Raw genomic sequence first — 27,687 nt, 5'->3', positions numbered from 1 at the left:
AGCACATGCGGCACCCCCATTTCTCATTCATTGTAGGAACGTGGTACCCAGATTCTCATCATCTGCATCACTCATCCCGCTGTACCTACTTTGTGCAAAGCCCAGCAAAGGGCGACAGAGAGGTCAAACACATAGGCATGTCCTAGCAACAAGTGACCAAAACAAACAAGCAGGTGCCTGCTGGAGACCTATGAGAAAGAGCAGGGCTTCTCTGGGTAATCACTGAGTTGAGAGCTGGAGAGAGAGCTGGTCATATGCACACAAGACCAGATTCCAGGCAGAAGCAGTTGAACAGGGAGGAACCTGGTGCTTCTAAGGAAGGTTTAAGTTTGAGGCCAGGCTCAATTATATAAGGATCCTGCTTCAACACCACAAAGTGTAAACTTTTTCTAGTTCTACAGCATTTATTTACATAACCCATTAATAGAACTTCACAAGGTTGCTAGACTGAGGGGAAAAGCTCTAGTGTCGCCTCTACCTAACTTCTGCTTCACCTGCTGTTAGATCCCCCCTCGAATTAGTGTAACATACATTTACCCAGACTGTGAGAGTACCCTGTCAGTCCCACAGAGAGGAACAAACACCACATTTATTGGCACATCCAGCTCTCACTGCATGTACTGAATAACTTTCTGCAGGGGCCCATCTCTACCCAATGCACAACAGCAAGCAAGGCTTATAAAAGTGAACCCATAAAACCCATGCACCCCTAAGACAAAGAAACAGAATGACAAGATAGTGTAGGCCAGTCAAGGGGCAAAACAAGGGTGCCATCTTGGACTGAGGCTGTAGAGCGCCAATGGCTGGACCAGCTGCACGGGCATTGCCATAGGGTAGGGGGTTAGAAGGGGTTAAGGACGCTGGCACAGCTATTGGTAGAAAATCGTCTGAAAGATAGTCTGAATTTTCTGGAAAAGCACAGACATTTCTGCCTCCAAATAGCCTGACTGGGATAACGTGACACCCCAGCTTCTCCCAGTGTGGATAATGCCTTCCACCCACGGCAGCACAATTTGGTGTAGGAAGTCCACATGGTTTAGGAGCAAACCCACATGGCTCACACAGTCAGAGCTTCCCAGCCAAAGAAGAGAGTCCATCTGCTCTGGCTTCCAGCCAGGCTCTTGTGAATTCTAGCCATCCCACTTCCCCATCATAGGCCAGACATGCTGCAGTCTGGGAGGGGGAGGGTAGCCATCACTGACCACTCATTCCATCCCCATTCTCATCCATGTTCTCCAGAAATTTCTCAGATGCATGCTTACGTCGTAGGCCCGTGGAATCCCTGTGGTTGTCACACTAGATAGGGCCCTTGAGAACTTGAAATATTGGTCCTAAGTGAGACATGCTCTAAGTGCTAAATCTGTATCAGATTTTACAGACTGCTACAGAAACAATGTGAGATACTATATTAATTATTTCCAAGTTGATTATACGTTGAAGCACCAGTGATTTGACTACATGATACTATCCTTAAACTTAATTTCACCTGTGGCCTCCATTACTCTTTAGATGCAGTTTCTGGGAAATTTTTAACAACATAGGCAGCCCATTCTGTGGCACAAGTTGAGTTCCTACTGGACAGATTCTAACTGTAACTGTACCACGACTGCCCTGGAAGTCACTGTAGAACTGCAGAGACCAGGCTTCTCAGCCACACCCACTCTCCAGCCACTCTCCGACCCAATCCCTGAAGAGCCAACATAGCACCGTGAACTCAGCCCATCTAGGGGATCCAGGCCAAGGCTCCTGGCACTTTCTGGCTATGTGGTTTGGGGGAGGCCACATCATCCCTCAGTGCTTTGGCTTTCCACTGATGGCTCCTTTATTCATAGAGTCCTCCAGATTATAAATCCATTGCTCAAAGTTGCCCAGGATAGATTATAAAATTACGCCTTGCCCATCCTTATCCCTTTAAACCTTCTAGCATCTCTGGATTCTTTTAAGGCACTCTAGACTCACCACTGTAGCTGTCAAATGAAATCAACGGCATGTGAAAAGCTCCCGGAATGGTGTCCTTCCCAAAGGGAGGAGTCAGCACACATCAGACATGCATACTAAGAGTAGCAGCCACAAAAGCAAATGGATCAAAGCTGCTCTGCCTCAGGGTCCTTGGGTCTCTGTATTTACATCGAACCCCTTCCCATCAGCTCTTCACTTCCTTGAAGCCGAGTGCATCTCGGTAGCCTTGCACAGGCCTAGAATCTAGCAGACCTCCAACGACACCAGCAAGATCATAAATTTTCCGGCCTCAGAAGTCTGCTTCCCATGTCTTCAACAGTGATCCATATGACTGATTATTTATAAATTTGCATTTAGGATAGAACCTGAAGCGGGGAGTGTAGTTCGGTTGGTCGAGAACTTGAATAGCATGTACAAAGCTTGGGTTTCATCTCAGCATCACGTGAAACAGGCATGTTAACACAGTTAACACAGACCTATGATCCCAGCACAAGGGGGCAGAAGAGGGAGGTCAGATGTTCAAAGACAGTCTAGGACATATGAGGACATAGTTTAAAACAATGGTGGGAGGCAAAAGATTGATATATATATATTCCTCTCAGCATCTTCCCCACGTCCTGGGCCTGCAGACACAGAACAGACAGCTTTTGATTGATTTCAGCATGAGCTTTGTGGAACCCAGATTTTGTCACCCCAAGGCTCCCTGTGGAATCTGCCGTTGCTATGGCCACTAGGAGGAACCTACTTTGTATTCCCATGAGGATTTGACCAGGTCCATAGTCCAGGCTTCCTGAGTGGGTGGTCAGTAAATACCCTTATCTTCTACAATACAGAGGCAAAACTGATCACCAAAATCCTAACAAAACTCATGGTCATGTTAAAGACAGCCTGTTATAGGCTGTTTGTCCCTCCATTCCTTGGCAGGCAAAAGAAAAAGCTACATGTTCAGGGCTTGACATTCTAAGATACATCTTTAGAGAGAAGGAAAACTAAAAAGTAAGAAAGGTAAGGATGTAAGGATGGTGACAGCTACAGCAGATGCACTGGCCTCCTGCTCCATGGGAGACAGTTCTCAGGATGAACTTAATCCCCAATTGTTGTACAGTTTCCACCCCCACCCCCCAGGAATAGGCGCTGTCTCTGTCATGAAAGGCCTTCTAGTCTCCTGGAAGGTAGCTAGCTGCTTCAGCCCTCACGGCAGTACAGGACAAGTCCCATCAGAAACCCAGCAAGAACCCGTTATTTTGACATCAGGGAAGCTATTAGGAAATGACAACTCAGTGGCAAGAAGGTGGTGGGGTGCACTTGACAGGACAGGGAGCTGTCTGGTTATCACCAGGGAAGCCTGACTCCTGAGGGAGCTTGAGTGAGGCCCCTAGAGTGAGCTGCTTTTGGAGACTTTTCAGGATTCACACCCAAATCACACAAGATGAAAGAAAATACTGGGTAAAACCAAGCCAAACATGAAGTTTGGGGAAAAGATTTTATTGGACAAATTAGAAAAATATCGGTACAGTGCTTTAGCGAAAGCCACTTCTTTCATCTGGCTGCGAGGGCAGGAGCAACCTCAGACGCAGAAAGAAGGGAACCCGAGTTGTGTGAATAGCACGCTCTCCGCCCTCCCCACGCTGGCCACAGCCCATGCTCACATTCACCATGCTAATCTGCAGCCTTGGCCAGAACACAGGGGAAGGTTCATTTATAATGGCTTCATTCTAAGTCTGGGCTTGAGAGGAGGCGACTGGGCCTTGAGTCAGTCAAAGAAGCTGCTAGGAGCTGTCTGCGGCCAGCTGTACTTCAAAGTCCAGTCCAGGCAGATCTACGCATGACAGACACCTGACTACTCGTACAGCATAGGGTCCACTTAGAGGCCTCAATGGGACACTGAAAACAGTCACTGGAAGGAGCCCTTCACTGATTCTCTGAGGACTGACTACATGCTGGGAAGGCTGTCAGGGAGAGGGATAGAAAACTCAAAGAACGCAAAAAAAGGAACCAGGACACCTGAAGCTAGGGTAGCCACAGACACCTTACTGTGCAGTTTCTAGTCTTTGTCTCAATGTTAAAGGAGACCCTTCCCCTATAGAAGGCCCACACAGAGATACTTAACACAGTTTTTTTGTCTGTACTCTGGATTAGAGTAGGCCAAAGCTATTGTTCGACAACAACAACAACAACAAGCCCCTCAAAAACAAGCAAATAAACAAAAGTCATGTGTGAGCATGAATACACGTGGGACATTGCAGATGCTTGTCAGGATCACCTCCTGAATAGTCCAATGTGCTCTTCAGATGCGGGACTCACTGGCACTATCCAGGCCTCGTGGTCTTTCACATGGCCAAGCCCAGATCATCACAGTCAGGACAGAGGGGGTGCTTAGATACCTCCCATTGCCCTATGACGTCCTGGACCCTCCTGCGCTGTGGGATTTCTCACTTAACATTCTCTGTTCACACCGATGACAAAGCTGTGGTATGCATAGTATTAAAGCATCATCATCAGGGGAGGGCAATTCTCAGAAAGGTGCTGTTGACTTCATGGGTCATAGAGCTGGGATGAGGTAGGACTAGAGTTTAAGGATAGCCTGGGTAAGATGGCGTGCCCTCCCCTTAGCAGGGTCAGCCTCTACTCAGTGGCCATATTTAGATAAGCTAATTCATGCCATTTCCAGCGGCGACATCCCTTCTCCTAACCTCTCCTAAACATCTGATGGCCTCAGAGTCAGGAAGAGTTGAGTGGGACAGATGGTCTGGCCAATGTCTTTATCATGAGTCAGATGCAACAGATGCATCTGGTTTGTGTTTGGACAAGTGAGCTGTAGAGCGTTCCCTGAGATTACCTCCTGTATGGAAAGCTGACCCTGGCTGTTGCTTCCAGGAAATCCACTCATCCCAGCATTTGAATAATGAGATGCATAGCAATGACTTGTGTGCTTGCAGAGTCACATGACCAGAGTCAGTGCTGTGAGGCGTAAGCCTGCTCCTCCAGACTTTCAGCTGCCCTCCCAGTAGACACGGATCCAACAAGAGGCTATTCGCTGTGTTGCCAGGAGACACAAATGGTTAGAGAGACCCTGGATACATTTGTACAGGACAGCCATCTCTAATGCTAGAGAGAGAAGGAGACCACCATGGCAACTTCTGACACCTGACTTCACGTCTTTCCTCCTTCAAAAGCCAGACAATTGGAAGCTAATTCATTCCCTGGCAAAAGAGTCGGGTTTGATCACGCCATTGCCTCTGATCTGTTCTGGTACTTATTTGGTACATATAAGTACCAGAAGCCCATGCTCCACCACACCAAACCCACATGTGCCCAATCTGCCCAATCAACCCCCCCTTGACAGCTTGGGGTGGGCAATACAGTGAGCGTTTTAGACTCAGATATACTTTAGACTTAGATATTCTTAAGATACCTGTGGCTTTTTTAATCAGACATCCCCCAAATTCAGAGTTATAATTGCAATCAGCTAACCAGCTAATTCTGTCCTTCACACACACACACGCACACACACACACACGCACACATGTACACACACAAACACATGCACACACTCATTCATATATTTAGGAATACTAATAATATGATATCATATATACATATATGTGTGTATGTATATATATGGAGAGAGAGAGAGAGAGAGAGAGAGAGAGAGAGAGAGTTGCAATGAAACATCACACTCAGTCCCATCTAGAAAGAAGCATATGGGATTCATGATGTGGTCATGACTCCATTAATCCCACGGTGATTAGCGTGAAGCTGGATGACGACGGCCTCTCACCTGGCCAGTTTCTAAACAATGACGCAAATGAGAAGAGAGTGGCTCCTACGGCACTGGGCTGACCAGCATTTGCAGAGGTCTCTGATGCTGTGTTCTAACTCTGAGGAAAGGGACAGAGACTGCTGCTGTGGGCGGCACTGTGCCTTTCCGTGCACGTTCAAGTGTGCTGCCAAAAGAATGGCTTACGCATTCTCAACCCAGAAGACTGTATTCCTCTTAATACCTATATCTTTAAAATGAACTAACGGCTCATAAATCTAAGTGGCTATCATTCTTGCAGCACATTCGAAGTAGCCCAGAATGACAAGCAATGCCATCTTTCCTCTCAACACCTCTCTAGAATCCACAGAGATCCCATCAATGGATTGGAGCCTCTTTCTTCTTCTCTCTACTTTTTTTCTTCCTTTTTGCCTCATGGTGGATCTTGTCTACTCAAGGCAATCATCCCTTTGCACACACTATCTTTCTATTCTGAGACAGGGTCTCACTAAGTTGCCTGCACTGGCCTTAACTTGCAGAGCTCAGTCAAGGCTTCTCCTGCAGAGCCTGGTTGTCCTCTGGGAGACGGTCCTCATTCTTTTCTGGAGGGTACACTATGCAACTTCCTTATGAGGACCTGTTTTCACAACACAGACCATGATCTATCTCGGGTTGGCCTCGGGCCACTCTTGAAGAAAGTCAAAACAATGCTATTAGGTATGACTCAGATGCTAAAAAATGGAGAAAAATCTTAGTTGTTTCCATTTATGCAGAAAGGTGTTGAATAGCTTCTATGCATACTGCATTTTGGCAACGTAGTTGGGAGGTAAATCCAATAATGAAGTGAATTTTCAGAGATCTTGTATCTGATTTGTTCTATCAAAACAGATTTCCAGTAAGTGGATCTAGAATATGAATTTTCATTATAATGGATTTCAAACTGTGTGGTTAAAGAAAAAACTTCCAAAATACTGATAGATTTCTATTTAAATGAATGAATATATATATGAATTTACATATAGAAACTGTGATTTCTTCTTTATCACTGATACATTGTGTGCTAAGACACTGGCTTGCGGCTATGCAAACAGCCTCCTTAACACTGTGAACTGAGTGGTTTTCTAATGAAAACTGCGGCAAGGTGTCGTCACTACAGAGCTGAAGAAATGAAGGAAAGGATGTCCCTCTTACCAGCGGCCTGAGCTCTGGGTGCGTCAAGATGTATCCGTTATTCGTGATGGCGAAGGCATAACCGTGAATTCCTAGCTGTAAGAGGCAACCAAAAGAAACATTCATTAGCTCACTCCCTGGCGGAGTCACAAAGCACAAAGCAGCCAGACCTGAGTAATTCACAGCTTAAACTTGGCATTCATAACCCTTATCAGCCCAATATTTCATTAAAATGAATGCAAGGCGCTGATCCTTGACATTTGGTTGAAAGGCGGACCTGTCACACGGAAGCTCAGCAAACAGCACAATCTGAAATGTCATAGCCCCATACTGGCATCCTATGGCATTATTTTTATTTATTTAAAACAGAACAATTACTTTTCAGAAAAAGTAACAAAGTCATGGATATTTCTAGACAGGGGAGCCTGTCCAAGCAAACAGAACGTTTGCGGCTGGGGCATTTTCTCCCTTATCTAGATAAGGAAAATGACCCTCATCCCACCTCACTCCCTGGTTTCCTATTGTGCCACACCCACAGGAGCCATTTCTAACCCCGGTCTCCTGCTCTGTCCCTTCCCCAGTGTCCCTAGCAGTCCTATGTGGGGCAGCCAGTCCCTCTGTAGCCTATCATTTTGATGGTGGCTGCCAAGCTTTCCCACACATCTTTCCATCCACACAAAGCCTGGACCATCCGCTATGTAGAACCTCAGTTACGTTGTGTTTTCTGACTACATGGGACTATGGGAAATAGTTTGAGAGCAATGAAATGTTTTATTAGCTTTAAAAAGTATGTAATCAAATTTAACACTGCACTTATTTAAATAATAATCCCAGCTTTTTGACAATATTTCTATTACACACTTGACTGCACCCATTGGCTACAATAAATTTACCTACAAATCATTCATGTATTAAAATGGCCTCTGGCGTAAAACGCATACTGATCTCTCTCCCTTCCTCCCTTCCTCTCTCTCTCTCTCTCTCTCTCTCTCTCTCTCTCTCTCTCTCTCTCTCTCTCTTTCTTTAAAGGAAGATATTGTAATCCACTTTGCCAGAACAGTGAAAAGAGAGAGACAGAAGAAAAAAAATTTATTTTCTGTCTGAGGGATCACTTCACAGTTCTGAACCCTTACTTATTCCTCCTTCAAATTCCCTGCCACTCACAGTCTTGAATATGATACTATTAAACGATCCAGACAACGGGGTATACAAACCAGGAGTGACCCTGCCTGCTTGTTAGCTTAACGTCAAGGTGATGTGAAATGAGCTTCAGAGAATTACCACCAGCAATTAAAAGTTTCCGTTGCATTACATAAAGCAAATACGCCTGTGGTCGTCAAGGGCAACAGACGTTTCTCCCAGTCTTACCTTGCACAGAAAGCCTTAATAACATTCTACTTGACTCTAATGATAAAAGTATATTTCATTATGCCGGGAAAGATAAACCCAAGATTTCCTATCCTTTGAGATGTCTATCGTCTCTTTCATCTTGCCTCCTGAAAGAATGTCAGACAGTCAACACTGCATTAATTATCATTATTAAGTCCTGGTTTAATATGGGCTAGAAGGGTCAGGAAGGACTCTGGGAGATTGACTTCTTCCATTAAAGGCAAGAATGGGGTTTGCCTGGAAATTCAAACTCAGCATCAGACCAAACAAATGGTATTTTATAGTCAGCTAATGCAGCCAGTGTCTTCCAACCCAGCTGACTTTGCCTCTCCCTCTGCTGTGGGTCTTGGGAGAAGGTCAGTCTCCCTGCTCTGCTCTACCCTGGCATAGATCTTTATAAGTGAGAGTCATCATCTGGGAGGGTATGACTGATAGCCACGGCATCGATTATTAAAAGTCTGCCTCTCTCCACCAGATACAAGAGCCATGAGGGCAAAAGTCAGAGCATATGGTTAAAATGGCCAGAGGGGTGGATGGGATGCAGGAGGGAACATGGGGAAAGAAGGAATATGAGGAGAAAAGGAGGAGGAAGAGGAGGTGGAAGAGAAGGAGGAGGAAGAAAAGGAAGAAGAGAAATCGGCACAAGCTAAGCCTCCTTCGTGTTTCCTCCCTGGAACAGCAAGGGACCTGGCCTTTCCAGACCAGCGACCTCTCAGTGACCACCTGCTGTCTCTGCTGCCTATTGTCGACTTCTGCCTCAGCCCTCTAGACACTAACACTCCCCTCTCGCCAACCATTAGATGACACCACTCTTCTCCACGCTGCCTAGCAGCCTCCCGACGGCCTGGGTCTATGTGAGTCTCACTTTTGGGTCTCCTCAGTTGCCAGGCCCACCCTTCTTTTCCTTACTGCTTTGTTATTTCTCAGGCCCGGATTCTCCTTCAGACCCTCACCAGGGGGTCCTGCCCACCTCACTCTACTTTACATTTATGAACTTCAGCAACCCTGTCTTTTGTCACCCGAAGGGCTCTGCTTCCCTGAGCTCTTACACTGGGGACAGTCCACATATCCAATGGTGGCTCTTTAAGTTCTTTCTCTTCTTGCTTCTCTGGGTAGGTGGCACTAGGACCTCCCAGAACCCCCTCTCCCACAGATACCGAAGCATCTCCTTAGCGTGGTCCCTTTACCCACAATCCTCCTAACCAATTAATCATGATATGTTTTCTTCATGGCATTCCTCAGATGCAAGCCTGCCTCTTCATACTGTCATTGTTATATTCCTTCAGTTTCCAAAAATGCTCCCAGCCGACCTCTAGGCCTCAAAGACAGAGCAGCGTGAAAGGCAATTCTGGTCATGTCCCGTGGAGGACTCGGACAATCCCTTTTGTTTGCAAGAGGGCCTTCCTGAGTCTGTCAGGTCTCCCTGGGGCTGGCCCGACCTAAGTATCCGCACTGCCCCCTTCACCTGCTGCCCCTTGATAGACCTAGCACAGCAATCCCTGGCAGTACTCTTCCCTGCTCAGACCTTTCCACAGCTGCCAGCCTCACACAGCCCCTTCAGGCAAACTCTTTACCTGTTACGCTCTGGCCTCCCAACCATCTTCTGTGCATTTTCTGACTCTGTTCTTGCTTTCCTCCTTTCCATTCCATTTTTATAAACCACAAAAATATTTTCATTCAAACCTTCAAACAAATAAAAAGGCCACCTGTACCTTCTGGCTTCTCCAACCCTCCCTAGGTCTCTTTCCTTCCTCTGTCTTGCTTTAGAAAGCACCCAGGCCTGAACCTCTTCTGGGAACGGAACCTCTTTGTTGGAAAGGGCTCCCGCACAAATCCTGGGCTTCTGCAGCCCTCAGCACCATGTCAGGCGTGCGTCAGGCCCTCACTTAAATCTGTCTGCACTTTAAGCACTTACCACTTTATTCAAACACTATCTTGATGATCTTGAAAAACAGAACCAAAGTAAACAGTAAAAAATGAGCCAAAAAGAAGCTAATGGGCTTCAGCATACACAGCCAGCCCTTCTCAACCCTGTGCCTAACTTTTCCTGACAGTCGGAAACTACTGGGTTAAAACTCCTTCCCAGGAGAACACCCCAAGAAATCTACATTTGAATTTCCTGTGTGCTGGTTGGTGACTCTCAGGGACCATCTGATACAGCTACAAGGACAGAGGTTGTGGAGTCTCCAAATGCAGCTTGTAGATGGATCTCTCTGAGAATCAAAACTTCATAAAATGACAACGGACAATGTTTATTTTTGGCCGAAAATCAATATGCTGACGAAATCCCTAACTCTCATTTCATCTGAAACACAGCCAGTATCCCTGTCCATTTGCATGCTCAATTCCGTGGAGAAACAGGGAACAGATTGGACCCAGAACCTTCCAGCACAAGGAGCTGCCAAACAGGCCCTGGCTCCACAGCTCACTCCCCTGCTTTTCTGGAGGCCAGGAGCTGTGCAGACCCCTGTCCCTGGGAGAGGAGTGAGTCCCTTCCAAGCTGAGAGCCTTCAGGCTAATGAAGTGAACCCAATTATAAATGGCTCGTTATGGTAACAGAGGCCATGGTGTCTGGAAATTATTGCTGGGGTGTCTGGGATTCTTAATAAAAATTATAGGAAGTCTGAAGGCTTGGGGGAAAATGTATGAAGCTTAGGGAGAAAGAGCAATCCTTGGGAAAATCCCCAGAGCTAAAAGCTGATACATCCTTACACAGTGTTACTCAGGAGGGCCACTGGGTTCCGGATCCTCCTCACACAGCGTTACCTAGGATGGACACTGGATTTAGGATCCCTGGGAACAGTTCCAGAGCTAAGAGCTGACACACCCTCACACAGTGTTACTCAGGAGGGCCACTGGGCCCCGGATCCTCCTCACACAGTGTTACCCAGGTGGGTCACTGGGCCCTGGATCCTGCTCCCTAAAGTTTCTCCTTTCTTGCTGCCCCTAACTCCACCTGGCTGACAAGCATACTTTCCCCAAAGCTCTTTGTGAGAATGGAGACCGGACAGATGTCTTAGGTCACCTTGTACCAGACCTCTGTCTCCAGTTCTCCCACCAGGCTCAGGGAGAGCACGGAACACATCCTCCAGAGATGCTGGTTCACTCCCCACTACTGACCTTCCTCTACTCTCTTGTCTCACTGGGTTCTGTTGAGTTTGAAAATGTAACAATGCATGTAGAGTATTTTGGGTGACACCAAACACACTGCAAGAATAATAAATATACTATTTTTCATTATTTCTATGATTTTATGATTTTAACTCTGTCTTAGCTATTATGATACTTGCTCTCACCATTCTTACTGACACTGGGGTCCTAGAGGCAAACACCATGGCTTTTCCACTTGCCAGCTACAAAACACGGCAAACTGTTGACTCTTTCTGTGGACCAATTTCTTTTGTTATAAAGTTAACACATCTTAGCCTAATTCCCAGTAGAAGAAATTCTGAGAAACTGACACCAGAGGTAGTGGTTGACATTCTATAGCCAACCCATTCTTCCTTGACTCACTTGGTGCATATCAAGTAGTAACCAGTGCTTGGATCTCTTCACCTCCTCACTGAAACCAGAACTTGAAATTGATTTGAAACACTACAAGTGGATGCCTTCCTTAAACAGTGGGTCCTGGTTATAAATGCCAGGGGATTTCAACAAAAGCCGACTCTCTTCAGGCTAGGAAGCCTTTCTCTTCCCATTCTTGGCTTTCATTTTCTGAGGTTCTATCATTTATACTACTTGATTATATGGGGCTAGATCCTTGTTCTGGCTCTGGAAATATAACCCAAGTTCTGGGGGTCTTGGTGGGAAAAGGTAGCTGTCTCCTTACGATATCCATGGAGTTCTTCCCACTTTCTTGTTTCACCAGAAGGTCAGCAAGGCCAATCAAGGCCTGAGCCAGCATCAGCCAACCAGATAAGGAAGCTATGCAAAGAGCCCCACAGTCAGTACCAGTAGATTCCGGGCCTGGCCTCATTCTTAATAAAATCAGAGGGAGCCTTTGCCAACCAGAGAGAGCTCAAAGCTAATTGAGTGGGCCAGCTAGTCCACCTGGGACTGGGGAGAAGAGAAAGGATGAAGCTCTGGGCAGTGGGTAGAGCCCTATGCTCAGTGGGTCACCAAAACCTTCAGTGTACCCCAGCTTTTCCTCACTCAGGAGCCCCTAGGACAATTCTATGTGCAAAAATAGACTAGGCCTTGAGAGAGCCATGCCCCTCCCCATTTATTGATTTGTTCTCTTCTCCACCAGAATAGGAGGGTGTTTTCTTCATGGGAATTCAATAAGCCTCTGCACCCTCTCTAAAGGCCAGATGATCATGTCAACACTGGAAGGAAAATACAAGGACCTATTCAAAAGCCATGGTTTCACGTGAGGTCTTTATACTGAGGTTAGAGGAGGCATAAGGGAACGATCTGTTTAAAGTAAGAAATACCCATCAAGGAGCAGTACAGACGACAGACTGTGGTGGTGGTCAGGAGAACACTGCCTGAAGAGCAGGTAGAGTCTCAAGCCACACCACTGTGGAATCAAGGCTTCGTGTCCCCCTGTGGCACTGGCCAGAGTGAACTAGTGCCTTACCTTGTATTTGGGGATGGTCTTCAGAAGTTCTTTCACTGGGACATCTGTGCCAACCACACCCAGAAGAATGCCCTTTGACCTCTGTAGAAAACAGACATTGAGAAGGATACAATACATTACTGTCTGATGCCTTCTCTGAGACCATGAGCTCAGATCGCCACAGGCTTCCTGTTTGGTTCACTTTCCACTCAGATTATAGCTAGTCAACAAAGGAGCATCTCTGTTCTAATAGCAACACACCGTGTTCTTCTCGTGTGTCCCTTCCTCCTGAAAACTGAGACGGGAGCCTGGACGTTTCATGGCCAAGGACTCGGCTTATGAACCAGGTCTGAGCAAACCTTTCTGTAGGAGAGATGCAGTGGCAACTCTTTTCTGTCACATGCACCACCATCTGGCACCCACCAAGGAGACGCATAATGGCCAAGGAGAGACACATTTTCTTTTAGCGGTCTTGTGGAACCAGGGTCCCCATTTCCAGGGCAGGTGGCCACTGGGGTTTGCTGAAACTTTCAGTAACAGAAAGGCCATCGTGAAGAGCATATGAATTGCTGCTGTCTGTTGCTTTGTGGTCTTGTTTGCGGTGTGAATAGGGTTACAGCAAACCCCCATTCACTCGTAACTTTAGAATCCAGCGCATTCGGAACATTGGGTCTTGGCAGATACTGTAGCTCAAGACCTCCTGAAGAGTCCTCTTCGATTCAGAGTGACACTTCAGCACAGTGACTGGTCTCTTTAGAAAGAGAGAAGACGGCAGTGCAGAGGGGACAACTACAAATGGTGGACTGTGCACTGATCCTGCCATGGGTCACGGGATGTTGGGCTCCACAGTCAGAAATAACAAGGACATATTCTTCCCTTGTTTCTTTGGCGGCACTCTGGCTCTGTCAACATCTTGCGTTCACACTCTCAAGAGTCGAACTGTTTGGGAAAGCGCCCCACTTTGTAGTGCTTTCGTGCCTTGCTCCAAGAAATTAAACGAAGATCACCGAGGAGAGGTGTGGCCACCGTAATCAAGAGCTGTCTGCGAATTTTCCTCCTCTGACCACTGAGCATTTTAGAGAGGGACCACAGATTCTAGGAACTCTGCCCATCCCTCTCTTACATTCGGCTCACTAGCCCTCACAGTAAGGTGAGATAAGAGGGAGAAACTCACATACAGGATCCTTGGGCAGAGAAAGAAGCCACCAGAGCTTACAGAACATAGATACAGAATATCCGAGTAATAGCCCCCCTCCCAGAATCAGGTTGGAGGCACGGCAGATACTCACAGTTTCATTCTGCTTACTAAACACAGGCATGGCCACTGTGGTCATCAGCACGAGGCCTTGGTCATCAGCCAGCTGGGGGAGAGAGAGAAGTCAGTTACTGGGTGTGCCATGGACACCTCCGTGCAGAGGCCTCCTGTTGACCTTAGGCCCTTCTAGCCAAAGGATACTGGGAAAGAGCCCTTGGGACCCTTTGGCAGGGAGGGAGCACACAATCTCTCTACCTGATCTGCAAGCTGACAGTCCCAAGCCCCAGCTGGAACCCACCTGTCGTTCACTCGAGCTGATATGTTCCTGTTCAGCTATTTTGCCTCAGATGAACCTCATTTGGATTTCAGTGGTTTGTTTTATTACAACGTAGCAACTTCACTGTTTGACTCCCCAGGCATTTAGGTCCAGTGTGTGTTCTAATGACACTTCCAATAACCGTGGGATCAGAAACATCAGACATCAGTGATCTCATAAAGTGTCCTCAGGGGGTGGGGAAACAGAACCCAGAAGCTCCTACTCTCCCCAAGGCAGACAGGTCAGTCAAGCCCCTTCGCCTCTTCAGATCCCTGAATGTTAGTCCCAAATGGAAAGCACAGAGATGAAAAGATAGCTTTAGCGTATGACTCTGGAAATCGCCACACGGAAGCTAATTGCTGCTTTTGAAGGAACTGCTCCTGAAACGGGATGCAAGCCTGCCATGCTTTCAGCTGCATCAGACACTTTGAGACCTCTGGGTACATCTGCTTCTCATACCGTGCTGGGGCGGGGGGCAAAGCTCTCCAGTAACAAGGGAGGAAACAGAGTCTCAGAGCCTAGTAGCAGGCTCTGGTTTGAGACAAACCTAGCTCTGACTCTCAGCTTTGAGTTTCTTAGCTGCACAGTCAGGCCATGCTGGTGTCCTGTGAAGTCACGTTCATTACCATCACCCTGAGGATAAGACGGAACAGAGCCCAGCGTGGTCCTCTGGCACAGAGGCACTCCAGGGGCGCTGGATTCCTTTCTCTGTCCTAGGGTCATACAACAAGGACATGGCAGGATTACACAAAATTAAAAGAGAGCAAAGACTTATTTGGCACAGCTGACATGCGTCACAGTTGCTTGTGCAAGTCGGACAGGAGAGATCCTTTCTGTTTCGCATCTTCCTTGAGCACCCACTGTGGAGTGCTTCGAGGCCTGGGCTCCACCATCTTTAGTCCACAGCAGTTGTTGGTGTTTTTCTCACCTGTCCATGGCTGCAGCCATGGAGTGATTAGGTGCTCTTCCATCCTGCTTCTTTCTTAGAAAGAGGCCGCCTAAGGAGACAATTCTAGAACTGAAGTGATTGACAGCGACATGGTGTTTTAGTCTTTTAGGCAAAAGTCATTGGAACTCAGCCATAGTTCGTTCATCTTTTCTTCTCTTGTTCTTGTTTGTTTGTTTTGTTTTGAGAAAGGGCCTTCTATAGCCCAGGCTGTACTTAAACTCCTGATCCTTTTGCCTTTACTTACCAAGTACTAGAATTACTGGTTTTTACCACAACACCCCACACTTTCACACTTACTTAGCATTCAGCAAGTAACATACGTATCATGTCTACTGTTGAGGTTCCTATGACCTCGCTGCTTCCAGTGTGATGCCCAAGACGACAGCGCTCCAGGGCGTATCATAAATGTAAAACTTCAGGCACCATTCCAGAGTTTCTAAATAGGAATCCTTATTTTGATAATTAGTGTACATGAAGCCAAGGACTATTGTTACAGGGGCATCTTTCCCACCTCACCCCATTAACAATCTCAAGAGCAGTAGAAAATACCCAGCTGAAATGCAGGGAACATGCTAATCTTGCATCTACTTAGAAATGAGCCTGTGATCCTCTGTGGAAACAAAAGTGTCATGGCCTTTAAGGATCAGAAAGCCTGTGGTATCTCCCTGGCTAGCTGTGTGTGTCTGTCCACTTGTCTGCTCAACTGCTGAGAAAACCTGTAACTCCGATTCAACAGGCAGACTATGAATACAGCAGATACAATTTGGTGGCCTTCATACAATCAGGTTTTAAGAGAATAGACACACTGTGCAAGGAAGAAGGAATTCTCTTTTCAATTTGACTTTGAACTCAACACTGAAACATCAACCCTTCCTGGAATTTCCAGTTCATCAATCTGCTTCACAGGTTCGGATTTATTAGAATTTATATTCTTTAATATAAAACTCTCCAAATATAAGTCTATGTATATGTATATATTTATATGCTCACATGCACACACACACATAGGCTGTCTTTATATGCTTATATACATATACACACGCTTTCTCTATATGGGCTTTCCTCAGTAAGAAAGTCCTGTCTCTTCCAAGACTTCTGACTAATCGTCATGTTACTGTTACTCAATTAACTTGTTAGGCATTAAAATAAGTAAAAAAAAATTATCCTTTAATATTTATAAGCAAATTGTACTAGCTCGAGACAATGTTGACAGCTCTCGTGCCAAGAATCAAGTCAGCCAGTGTATGCAGTATCGTAATTGTTTATGGAAACATAGTTTCAACTTCTACTAAAAATACTTGAAGTATACCATGGTGGCTGGTGGAGGCTCAAAGGCAGACCCAGTCCACAGTAAAGAGCTCTCTTAGCATCAGAAATCCATTTCCCAACTCCTTGATTAATCCTTGCTGCTATACAGAAAAACTAATTTGAGCTGATCCATAACCCTGGGTAATTTCCACTTTGCAACTCGAATCCAAATTTCAAGCCATGCCAACATGGATCACGACGAAACCAAAACACACCACTGGCAGTCATGAGAAATGAAGCTTTCCCCCTGCAACCAGTAAGAGCCAGTTATAAATCGCTGGTGATTGTCCTGGCACAAATGCAAGACCAGGGGAAATGGCCTTCCAAATGTTAAGCCAGAATGTAGTGTCAGCTTCACCCAGGGCAAAAAAAATCCTTATCCTATTGCATTTGTACTAAAACTACTCATTTGTAACCAGTCTCAGGTAAACAAAAGAAATGCAGAAAAACCAGGCAGGCCAGGGTTCACATGTGGGACTATAATCTTGTGTACTCTTCTGCTAAGGGTTGTGGCTAGAGTTCCATCCTGCAGGCTTCCTGTAGAACCCAGATCCTCTTATGGCCGCGAGAATGAGCAGGAACCCAGAAACAGCACGTGTACAATATTATGACCCTCACCTGCCTTCTGTCAGTCCTATCTCCCCAGTTTGGCCTCTGTGCCTCTGCAGCATTCCACGGAGGAGAAAATCAATTGGAAGGTTTGTTTGCACCACACGTACTTTATGACCAAAAGGCAATCTGTGCGCCTGTCACAGGAAACAGCAGCCAAGGGCAAGAGGTTTTCATCCAGACTTCCAAGCAGAAATTATTCAGCCAACCACGGTCAGAAGCATCTGACTCCGACTCACTAGGGGTTGCTGGCTTTTCTGCGGCCTCCAACCTGTAGCTGCTGCTGAGGCAACACCGGGGCCTAGGATCCATACTCAAGGCTTCCAAGAAAAACGCAGACACAGAATCAACATTCATTTTCCAAAGCATAGAAGTAGAAGATGGGGGTCACCATGGTCCATCTGGGCAAAATCCCATTAAGTCCAAGCAGGAATCCTAAAGTGAACGGCTGTTCAGTTACACTTGTCCAGGCTTTGAACGGCCCCCGAACTGCTTGCTTGTGGTGTTCTCTTGTGTAATAAGTGTATATTATTCCATATCCTTCATTTCCTATGCTACATAATGGGGACCGTTCTGGTATCAAAGGAAATGATGGCTAGTAATGCCGAACATCTGGTTTATAAAACACAAACTTGCTCAACAGATTGACTGCTTCCTGTCAGCTCCCGACTTAGCCATGCATGTATCTCTAGGAGTGCGCTCTCGGATTCATGTGTGAGGTCTGTGCCGCTGTGCCAGGCCTCTATTCCTGGTGCTCTGTGAGCTTCCGTGGGGAGCACGGGGCAGGAATGTGGTCTGTCCCTAGGGTGTGGCCCCAACAGCATGAGACAACCAGATCCCCAGCTCACTGCTGCCCTTCTCACCGCCAGTCCCTGTTTTCCTTCAGAACTTCTTTAGGCCTCGGCTGTATGCCAAGTTCTCTGTCATGTGCTAGGAAGAGAACTAGGGACAAGATTGGGGTGTTTCTCCTCCAGGAACCCCAGGAGCACTTAAGCAGACAGAAAAACTAACGAGGCAGAGGGAGAAGGTCTAATAAGGGGCTGACATGCTGGGTCTCCTGGAGTGAGCAAAGAGGCCAGTCATCTGCTGCTGCCCTAGCCTGGGTTTGAGTGGGCACCTTGTATTTATTGATACCGTCAGATGAAAAGGGAATGTTCAGAATGCCTCCTGAAAGCCGGCTTAACAAGCAGAGAGCAGCCAGTCCCCTGCCTTGCACCAATTCTTCCGTAGTAAACCTATTGAAACGTGAAACAGTACCAGGGAAGAAGTTTGGAAACTTCTGGACACTTTCCTTCTTTCCCACAGACCTCACCCCTTCTCCTTCCTTAGTTAAATCCTTTTGCCCTCCAGCCACAAGGCTTCCTGGCAGCCGATGCCCCTCACCCTGCTCATATGGCTAGGTAGTCAATCAGACAGTTTCTTGTGTGTATGCATATGCCATGTAAGCCATTAGGTTAGATTATAATTAGGCATAAGATTTGATCTGGATTCTGTGAGATATCTCAAGCTGGGGCAAAGATGATCTTTCTGGTGGGTGGTTATAAGAGCCCAAGTTTGGCACTCATGTTCTCTCCTCCTAGACAGAAAATTAGACCAAAAAAAAAAGGAAAGGAACATGGAAGAGAAGAAGGCCAGGAGGGAGAGAGAGAGGAGAGGAGAGGAGAAGGAGTGGGAGACAGGGAGGGAGTGCTCGGGAGATTAAGTGGGAAGGGAAGAGGAAGAACACTGCTTTAGATGGCTTCGTCCCTGGCGACTGCTCTACAATGTTGTCATTAGGATTTTATGAAGACATCTTCTTAGTGAACAAGTGCTTGGCTGCCTTGAGATCTCCAGTAAGAAGAAGCAATCTTGAGAGTCTCCTCCGGCCAAGCAGCACAGAGAGGCAAGAATCTGCAGGGGAAGAGGGAAGGCCTGGAGTGGGTGTTGGTGAGTGTGGTGGCCCAAGGGGACTTAGAACAATGGTGGCTACTGAGCAGCGGCTGCTTTGGAAGGACATCTGTCTGCCTTGCCCCTTTCCCATCTCCATTCAGAAGGAACTGATGAGGCCAGTGGCAGGATACTGTTTCTCCTGCAGCTGGATGCCCTGGGGATGGTGCCAAGCCCCAGGGAGGAGGTAAGCTGGGCACTCAAGTGAGTTAAGGGCAGTATGCTTGGCAACACATTCGAGGACTGCCAGGTGGGTGCAGCAGAGTCTCCTGGCAGATCTGCTCAGCCCTGGAGGCTGAGACTGAACGGGGAGGTTGTGCACAATGGCAAACTCTGCAGGGAAGACTGGCTCTTTGCCAAGGGAAAGGCTAATTCACTTACTCTCTTCCATATAGTATTTCTTCCAATATAGTATTTACTTCCAATATAGTATTTCTTCTATATTTCACTCCTCCGTTCCTCTGCTTTGCTTACTGAAGTTGATCAACACACTGGCTATATTAACGGAGTGTATGGTATAAATTCATAACACTACCATACATAGATATTTTATACACAAGTATAATGCTTAAGAACAAAGCCACTTTTCTGCTGTTTCTTTCAGCATCCACAATTAATAAGCACTCAGCCCTCTGTAAAAGGACACTGTTGCCATCTAGCGGTAGTCTATGTGAATTGCAGGCACACTACCCAGGGAGATTAAAAAGCCATTTGCAAAGTATGAGCTTTTCCAGTAAAAACACATTTCAAAGGCAGCCGCTGTTACTTAATACCTACCTAGGTGAAGCACAAGCTGCGTTAACTATTAGTTCTGTCAAAAACCTCTGCCTTGTCAGGAAGGGACTAGTACTTAAAGGTAGAAAAACACGGCTGTGTGCATCTCTGAGGCATTATGGATGGGAAATAACTGCCTATTTATTGGTGTGGAGGTGGGGAATGCCACCAGGGATCTCAGAAAGAGTCAAGTCCCTTAGACTCACTTTCTCAAGTGCAGCGTGAACAGGGGGGAGCTATCTTTTTCCCATTCTTTCTGCAGGTCCAGGAAGTCTTTGAGTGCTTGGGAGTTCCCGGAGCCACGTTGTGGGCGGTACACAATGATGGGACTTGTGGGCGGGGCCAGAACACGTGTCACACATAGTCTCCATTTTACCCTACACAGAAAGTTCCCGAGAGTCACGAAAACGGTTCCTGGACAAGTCACAGCACTGGAAGAACAGAGCAGCAGGCTCAGCAAAGGTAGACAGGAGCAGGGGCGCAGCCGACACTTCATGGAGAAGCATCTGGATCTATCCATCTCTATCCTTAAACAAGCGCTCTGTATGTCTGTCGTCTGCCACTGCCACCAAATATGTTCTTCTACCTTCTGTTAGCACAACACGTTGGCACAGCCATCTTTACCATCCAACTGGTATCTGGGAGAGGAATCTAGCAGGTACACACCAGTTTCGCAGGATGTGTTTAGTGCAGAAATGACCCTGGTGAGGACGGGGACAGCCTTCAGTTGGCCAAGGCTTTCAAAGTCCTTTCACGGGTGACAAAGGAGACAGGGTCGGACAGCTTGACTGATGCCAACACTGGCTCAGGCTGTAGGCTGTACTCTCATAAGCTTTGATTTCCTCTTTCTGATTGTTTAATAGAGGTCAGCTTTGACATGCTTTCTGTGAATGTGAATACCTAAATGTTGATTAATTAACATTCTACTTAGGATCTAAAAAGCCCCTTGGAAATGAGAAAGGGAAGGAATGGCTGGTCTTACTAGTAGATCACAAAGACTCTCTTCCCCATGGTGGAAGATGGTAATGTATAGATACACACATATTCTGGTGACATGGGAGCATTTAGGGTGCTATGGCAATAGACTATAAATAGATAGATAGATAAACAGATAGATAGATAGATAGATAGATAGATAGATAGATAGATAGACAGATAGATAATTAAAAATATTTTTTCTGGGCATTTTTGTTCTAATTCCAGAACCCAAGTCCATGTGTAAGCTCTTTCAAAGCCTAAATGACCATCTCACAGAGAGTCTAGATAAATCCAGACATTCAGAAAATCAACCAGCAGAAGCATACATGTAGCAGGAAACTTATGTATCTAAATTTTTAAACATGCACAGCAGTGATGCCTGTATGTTGTGCAGATACAGGCACTCATAAAAGAACATTTGCATAGACAAGGAGAACACAAATGTCAGTCGAAATCAGAGATTACAATCCACGTAGTATCTGTAGAAATTTATCTAATGAATGAGTTTTTGCAGACGTGCAGATGTAATGCATGGTTTCCCGGAGGATCAGCACAGGTCCAGGGAGCAGGTGTTAGGAATAAGGGGGGCACTCCTACACCAGAAAGAGAGGTTCATGGGGCAGTTGTGAAAACTGAGGCAGAAGGGCTGTGCTCTGAGGGCTATGACTGAGAGCCAGGATTCCCCACAGGAAGATATCCACAGCAGAGCTGCCAATGAGAGTCATCGTGTTCCAGCCAACCATGGCACGCCCTTCAATTTTGATGACATTTCATACCATCAAAAACAGCTCTTCAAATTAAAAAAAAATCTCTTAAGTGGATATTATAACAATTTCTAATCTTTAATCTGAATGGTGAGTATACATATTTTTTTGATTTCCTTTCTGTGTGACTGAAAGTTTGAACAGCAAGGAGGCTTTCCCTAAAGCCTCCTCTAGAAAGAACACTGCATAAGTAAACCACTTAGCAACATATACCTGCAGTGAAGATTAATGCTGCCAAACTAAAAATGCATTATTTAAAACAATTTTAAGTCCTAAGTCCTGCGTTTAAATCCCTTTCGGGACAAAGATAAAAATAATCTGTTACAGCAACCCTGGAAACACACTGATACTGGAAATGCCACCAGAACACAGTTTTTATAGCCTAGGTTAAACACACTGTGGTCTTCATGAGTATTTACAGCGAGAAGCGAAGAAAGGCAAATCTTTCCTTTCTTGAAAAGGAGCTGATTCTGTACAGGCAACACAAAGCATCCATTTATGACGCCCTCCGGAAGAGCACCTTCTCCTTAAAAATCTAGGCAGATTATGAACACCTAACACTGTTTAGATTCCGGCTGTACAGGGCATTTTCCAACGTTGTTGCAAGATGCCTGAATCCTAAATAACACAAGGCTCTTGCAAAATGAAAGTGGAAGAATATGAAGTAAATAAGAAATAAATAAACTTCAAGCAAAGTTTCCTCTTACTCTGCCCTTGATTGTCTTGGTAAATTATAGTCTTTCAACCCATAAGAGTGATACTTAAATGTTAATTTGCTTTTGTCTAAGACAGTTTCTGGTTTATTTCTTTGAAATGAGTCACTGTTGCTTGCATGGGAGATGCTGAATCGGGATGAGACTTTGCTTTAGACTACATTGTCTAAATACAAAAGGAAGCCCAGGACTCTCTTTGAACTTGAGCTGCATCGTGTATAAACTGGATGGCTGAAGTTGTTTGTTTTCTTACTCTTTTTAACAATCTAAAGACAACTTTGTGAATGATAATGCTGAATGAGGGTTGGAACAGCTTTAAGAAAAATCTAGAATCACTCTGGTAAGAAAATAGCTATTATTTAAGAGAATGTTGATGCTGTTTCTTTTTCCCAGTGATTCTAAGATAAAAGCCATTAAGCAGGGAATATCGTTTATAAGCAAACATTTCAATAGCATCAGCATGCTGTCTTTGACCAGGAACACATCTATAAATAAATCCATGGTCAAGAGAACACTACTGATTAGCATCTGATTAACATATCTGAAAGCTGTCTTGGAGACTGCTTTGTTTGTTAATTAGGAGTGACCTGCTTATTTCCAGAGTGCCCAGGAATGACAATGGGAATGACCACGGAGCACTGGATTTGGGCCAATGCTCATGGTGAGCCTGACACACAACTGACCCCCTGTTGTGGCCAAACATTCATAATTTCACAAACGTGGTTAAGACACCTCCCAAATAGATGCCTGAAAACACAGCCAACAGTTGGAGCTGTGGGGCCCAGGGACAAAACCTTCCCCTTGTTTAAAGACCCCCTGAAACGTGGCTTCCTCCATAAAACCTTCCCTAACTAAGTGGAAATGGGAACCAGATGTCCTTAACTCCACTACAAAGATAATCATATTTACTCTACAACCAAAGATACCATCTAGGCCCAAATCTGTGCAAACTGTTAATACAGCTAAGTCTCTGAACACGATGGCTTGAAGAGACACGGAAATTGTGTAGCGCCTGTGAACTCAGAGCAGAAGGAAAAGAGCCTAGGTTTCCTCTAAGCTTTCAGCAGAGAGCCTAACACACAAAAGTGCTCAGCAAACGGTCCTTAAGGGAATCTATCCCAACATCATCCCTTTGTTTATTTTGTACAGGAGGCTCAGAGAGGAAAGCAGTCATGCAGAGGTAGTAGCAGAACGCGGACAAGATACTGGCCTCCTTTGCTTCATGCCTGTGTGCATCGTGTCTCCGTCAGTGTGGTTAGCCTGACAGTAAAGGACTCTCTGAAGAGCTGGGACCTACGAAGCTGCTGCTGCTGGAAGCAAACACGGCACACTGCCCAGCCCATGCCACGGTAATAAGGAAAATGACTTCACTTTTAAAACCAACTTAGTTGAAAACTGTGACTTCAAACAAACAGACCCAAATCAACATCCAAACTGGGTTTCAGTCTCTTGAATCAGCGTGTTTGTTATTCCTCCATCCTTCCACCCTTGCTCCTCCCCACCCTTCCCATCAATCCATCCCACTATCTAGGCATGCCCACTGGCATCCTTTATATTCATGAGGTCCTAGATCTAACCCTCACATGGACCTTGAACATTGTCTTCACCCATTCAGCATATGAAAAAAATCAAAGTTAAAATAACCAGAAGGCAGCAGAGTGGAGGGAAAAGACACAGACTTAGTTTCTGGAGATCAAGTACAAATCATTCCACCCCCAGAATCCTTTTGTTAGGGGTGTAAAATGTCATGTTTTGCCTTCAGGAGCTTAGAACACAACAAAAGAGACAACTCATAAATCATTCTTAAAATGGAAAGAGCCCTTAAGAGTTCTTGAAATGTAAAGCAGAATTACCAACAAGGCGCATGGCATAGGGCGTAGTACCCCTGTCATGTGCAGCTAACCTTGTGATATTTCAGGTTATGGAGAGCCACTTGCAGGTCCCTTCCCAACTCACTTATTGCTCCAGTGAATTTGAACTTGGTCTCTCCGTTTGAGTCACATAAAAAAAAAGAATAGTTTTCCTTTGTCTCATAACAGAGCATGATGGGTCTCAGAGCTAACCATAGCTCAGGAAATAACTGGTGTGGTTAAGGATAACTTATGCCTATTAAAGGAGGTTGGGGTGATGGGCAATAGGGAGACGGTTGCTATGGAGGCAGGGAGCTGGGAAGAAAGGAGAGCTGTTTCAGTGATACCCAGCCTCCAAATCACCAAATGCATTTCAGGCCTGGGCACATAGGGGTGGGTGCAATCCAAGCAAAAAGCCCACGAGTCAGCAAGTGGTTCAAGTCTTTGAGTCATTTCTGGAAAAGGAAAATCCATAGCATGGCATTAATCTTTGCCTGACATTATTCTACCTCATGAAACTTGGTTGAGCTGTCTCCAAATCCTCTGAGTTAATTGGGATGGGATAAACATCTAGCTTTTGTTTTTGAACGTCACAGCAGGGCTTTAAAGAGTTGCACAACTGCCCCAGTTTTCCCCCAGGGTCATTTCAGTGGAACCCCTTGGCTTGCAGCTCACCCATAGCCACTTTTGTTTCTCATGGGGGACAGGGCTACCTAGACCCACTCCCTAGGGGCCTGAGAAATGAATAAAACGACCAGGAAACTGATTGGGCAGCTGAACTATGAGCAGACTTGATTGACAGGTGGACTCTCAGCTTGTAATAAAACATGATGAATCACGTCAATGAAAACTGGATTTATTTTATATAAAAATTATGCCAAAAGAAGTGGGTAGGCTATGCCAATGGGTGAGTAGTTGGTGCTTTCTCTGCAGTGACTGTGGCATTATTAGGTTTATATGTCATATTATAAATATGACATATTTCTTTTTTTTTCTTTTTTTTTTTTTCGAGACAGGGTTTCCCTGTAGTTTCTAGAGCCTGTCCTGGATCTAGCTCTTGTAGACCAGGCTGGCCTCGAACTCAGAGATCCGCCTGCCTCTGCCTCCCGAGTGCTGGGATTAAAGGCGTGCGCCACCACCGCCCGGCTATATGACATATTTCTTATGTGGTGGTGGTGGTAGCACAAATCTGTAATCCCAACACTTGGGAGGCAGAGGCAGCTGGATCTCTGTGAGTTTTGGGCCAGCCTGGTCTACAGAGCTAGTGTCAGGCCAGGGTCCAATGCTACACAGAGAAACACTGTTTCGAAAAACAAAATGAAACAAAATAAAAAGAATTATCCTCCTGTGAGGACTAGTGAAGGTAGGTTAATAATAGATCATATTTGAACGTTTACATCAAATCAACCATCGAATGGCACTGATCTTGATTTACCGCCATATGAGAATGGTCTTTGTATATTCTCTCTCTGATGCAGCAAAGAAATATTCTCCTTATTCGCGTCCATGTATTTTCAAGGTTAGTTGTCTCATTACGGCATTCCATGTGGCAATCCTTTAAATGGCACATCTTCCATGACTTGATCAACCAAAAAGCTGAGATTCATAAACCACTTTTCCAGCCAATGCAATGGGGATTTTATGTGATTCTGAGTCGACCAGTGCACAGAAGGGACTTCAAACAGTAATCCAGTTATTTGAGTTCAAATTTCACTTGAGACAATAGGAACAACTCTAAGAATTGCATCTGCAAGCAAGGAAGCCAGAATCCTAGTCATCTGAAGATGTCCCATCAAGCTTGCCCTATTGGCTGGTGATGGCGCAACATTGCCACCATGTCCCAAGTCAAAAAGTTAGCTTTCCTCCCCCACTCTGCTTTCCTTTCTATACAGAAGAAAGGGGTGGTCGCATTTCTGCATGGATGTAAGCACAAGTCAAATGAAACAGCTTTGCAGAATGGCGTTGTGCCTACTCAGATGCTCTTTGACTTTCAGAGGGAAAGGCAGTTTGTCTTGCTGAATCAGAGGTGGCTTAGGAAGCTTTTCTCTTCACCTCTAGGGGGTCATAGTTCATCATAGGCTTGATGCGAATAAAGCATTAAACATTCACACTTCTTAAATAAATAGGAATTCTTCAAACTAGACTTTGACTTCTTTAGATACTTCCAAAACTTCCAAAAACCAAGCTGGGGATCAACACGTCTTGAGATACTACAGATTTCGAGATCAATTCTTGGTTTTTCAGGTGCATTCTTACCAAGTTCTAGTGCTTATCTTCAAAAACATAACCAAGTTACAATGAACAAGGTAGGGTGTAACTGGAGTTATTTGCAATGCTACAAGTCCTGCAGAGGTTACCTATTTGCTTAACATCTAATGGAGCCCTTGGGGAGGTGGGCCCTGGGCAAGGCCAATGCATACACTGCAGAAAGCCCTATAGAGGGTTATTACCTCATCCTATCCTAGTCTGACAATGAGAAAGATACTGTGGCATGGACCCAAGGAAAGATGTTTCAGGCCTTAACTGCACCTCCCTCAGACTCTTGAAGCACAAGGCAGGGTGGCCACCTCTGCAGCAAGAGTGCACTTGTCTCATGGGTAGCGCAGAAAGAAGAATTACAATATCAGTTTGTTTTCCAAGCAAACTCAACATTTTTACCTCTCAGCCAAGTAGCTTTTCTCCAAATCCAAGAAGCATAAACCAGGTGTGTGGGAAACAGAGAGGGGGAAGGGGAAGCGACCTGCGGAGTGTAATCACACCCCTGTCATTGTGAAGCATCCTAGGCTCAGCTCAGTCTTCCCCTAAGCATCCCCTGGGGACCAGGCCTTAGACTGACTGTCTTCATAAATAGTTACTCTTTCCAACCAGAGGTAAAGATTACTAACAAACTATAGCTAGAATTGTCTCATAGGAGACAACCAGACAACCACTGTTCATGATCCTTCCGAGTCTAGCTATCTCTACCATGAAACACTGTATCTTCAGCTTGGGATTCCCATTGTTCCCTTTCTTCTGAAGAAAGCTAAACTCCTCAAATACTATGTTAAACTTTGTCAGTTTTATTATAATGTATTATGAGCAATGCAGGGGATGGCAAGCTGCCTTGGTGGGTAAGAGAACTTATTCTGCAAGCATGAAGATGTGAGTTCAAATCTCCAGCACGTGCATGTGCCTGTAACCCTTGCGTTTGGTGGGCAAAGACAGGAGGATCTGGGAGTCAATCAGTCTTGGTTGATTAGCGACTCTGTCTCAAGAGAGTAGGCAGTTAGGGCAAGAAGAAGACAACCAGCATCTGCCTCTGGCCTCTGCATGTTCTACATGTCCTCTCTCTGTCTCTCTATTTCTCTCTCTGTCTCTGTCTCTCTGTCTCTCTCTCTCTCTATATATATATACATATATATTACATCTA

The 27,687-nt window shown here is 45.6% G+C and overlaps 1 protein-coding gene across 1 annotated transcript in view; it reads right to left on the bottom strand.

Moving 5' to 3' along the window:
• Cacna2d3 (calcium voltage-gated channel auxiliary subunit alpha2delta 3) overlaps positions 1 to 27,687 on the bottom strand; it is an 842,461-nt gene that overhangs the window by 201,881 nt on the left and 612,893 nt on the right. The window contains 3 exon segments of the mRNA XM_038350066.1: positions 6,911 to 6,985; positions 12,858 to 12,938; positions 14,126 to 14,197. Of these exon segments, the coding sequence (XP_038205994.1) occupies positions 6,911 to 6,985; positions 12,858 to 12,938; positions 14,126 to 14,197 (228 nt within the window).

Source organism: Arvicola amphibius, chromosome 12 (assembly GCF_903992535.2).
Source record: "Arvicola amphibius chromosome 12, mArvAmp1.2, whole genome shotgun sequence".
In the NCBI taxonomy this organism is placed as follows: domain Eukaryota; kingdom Metazoa; phylum Chordata; class Mammalia; order Rodentia; family Cricetidae; genus Arvicola; species Arvicola amphibius.
The sequence above is the reverse complement of the archived record's forward strand: the minus strand, read 5'-3'. Positions and strand labels throughout refer to the sequence as shown.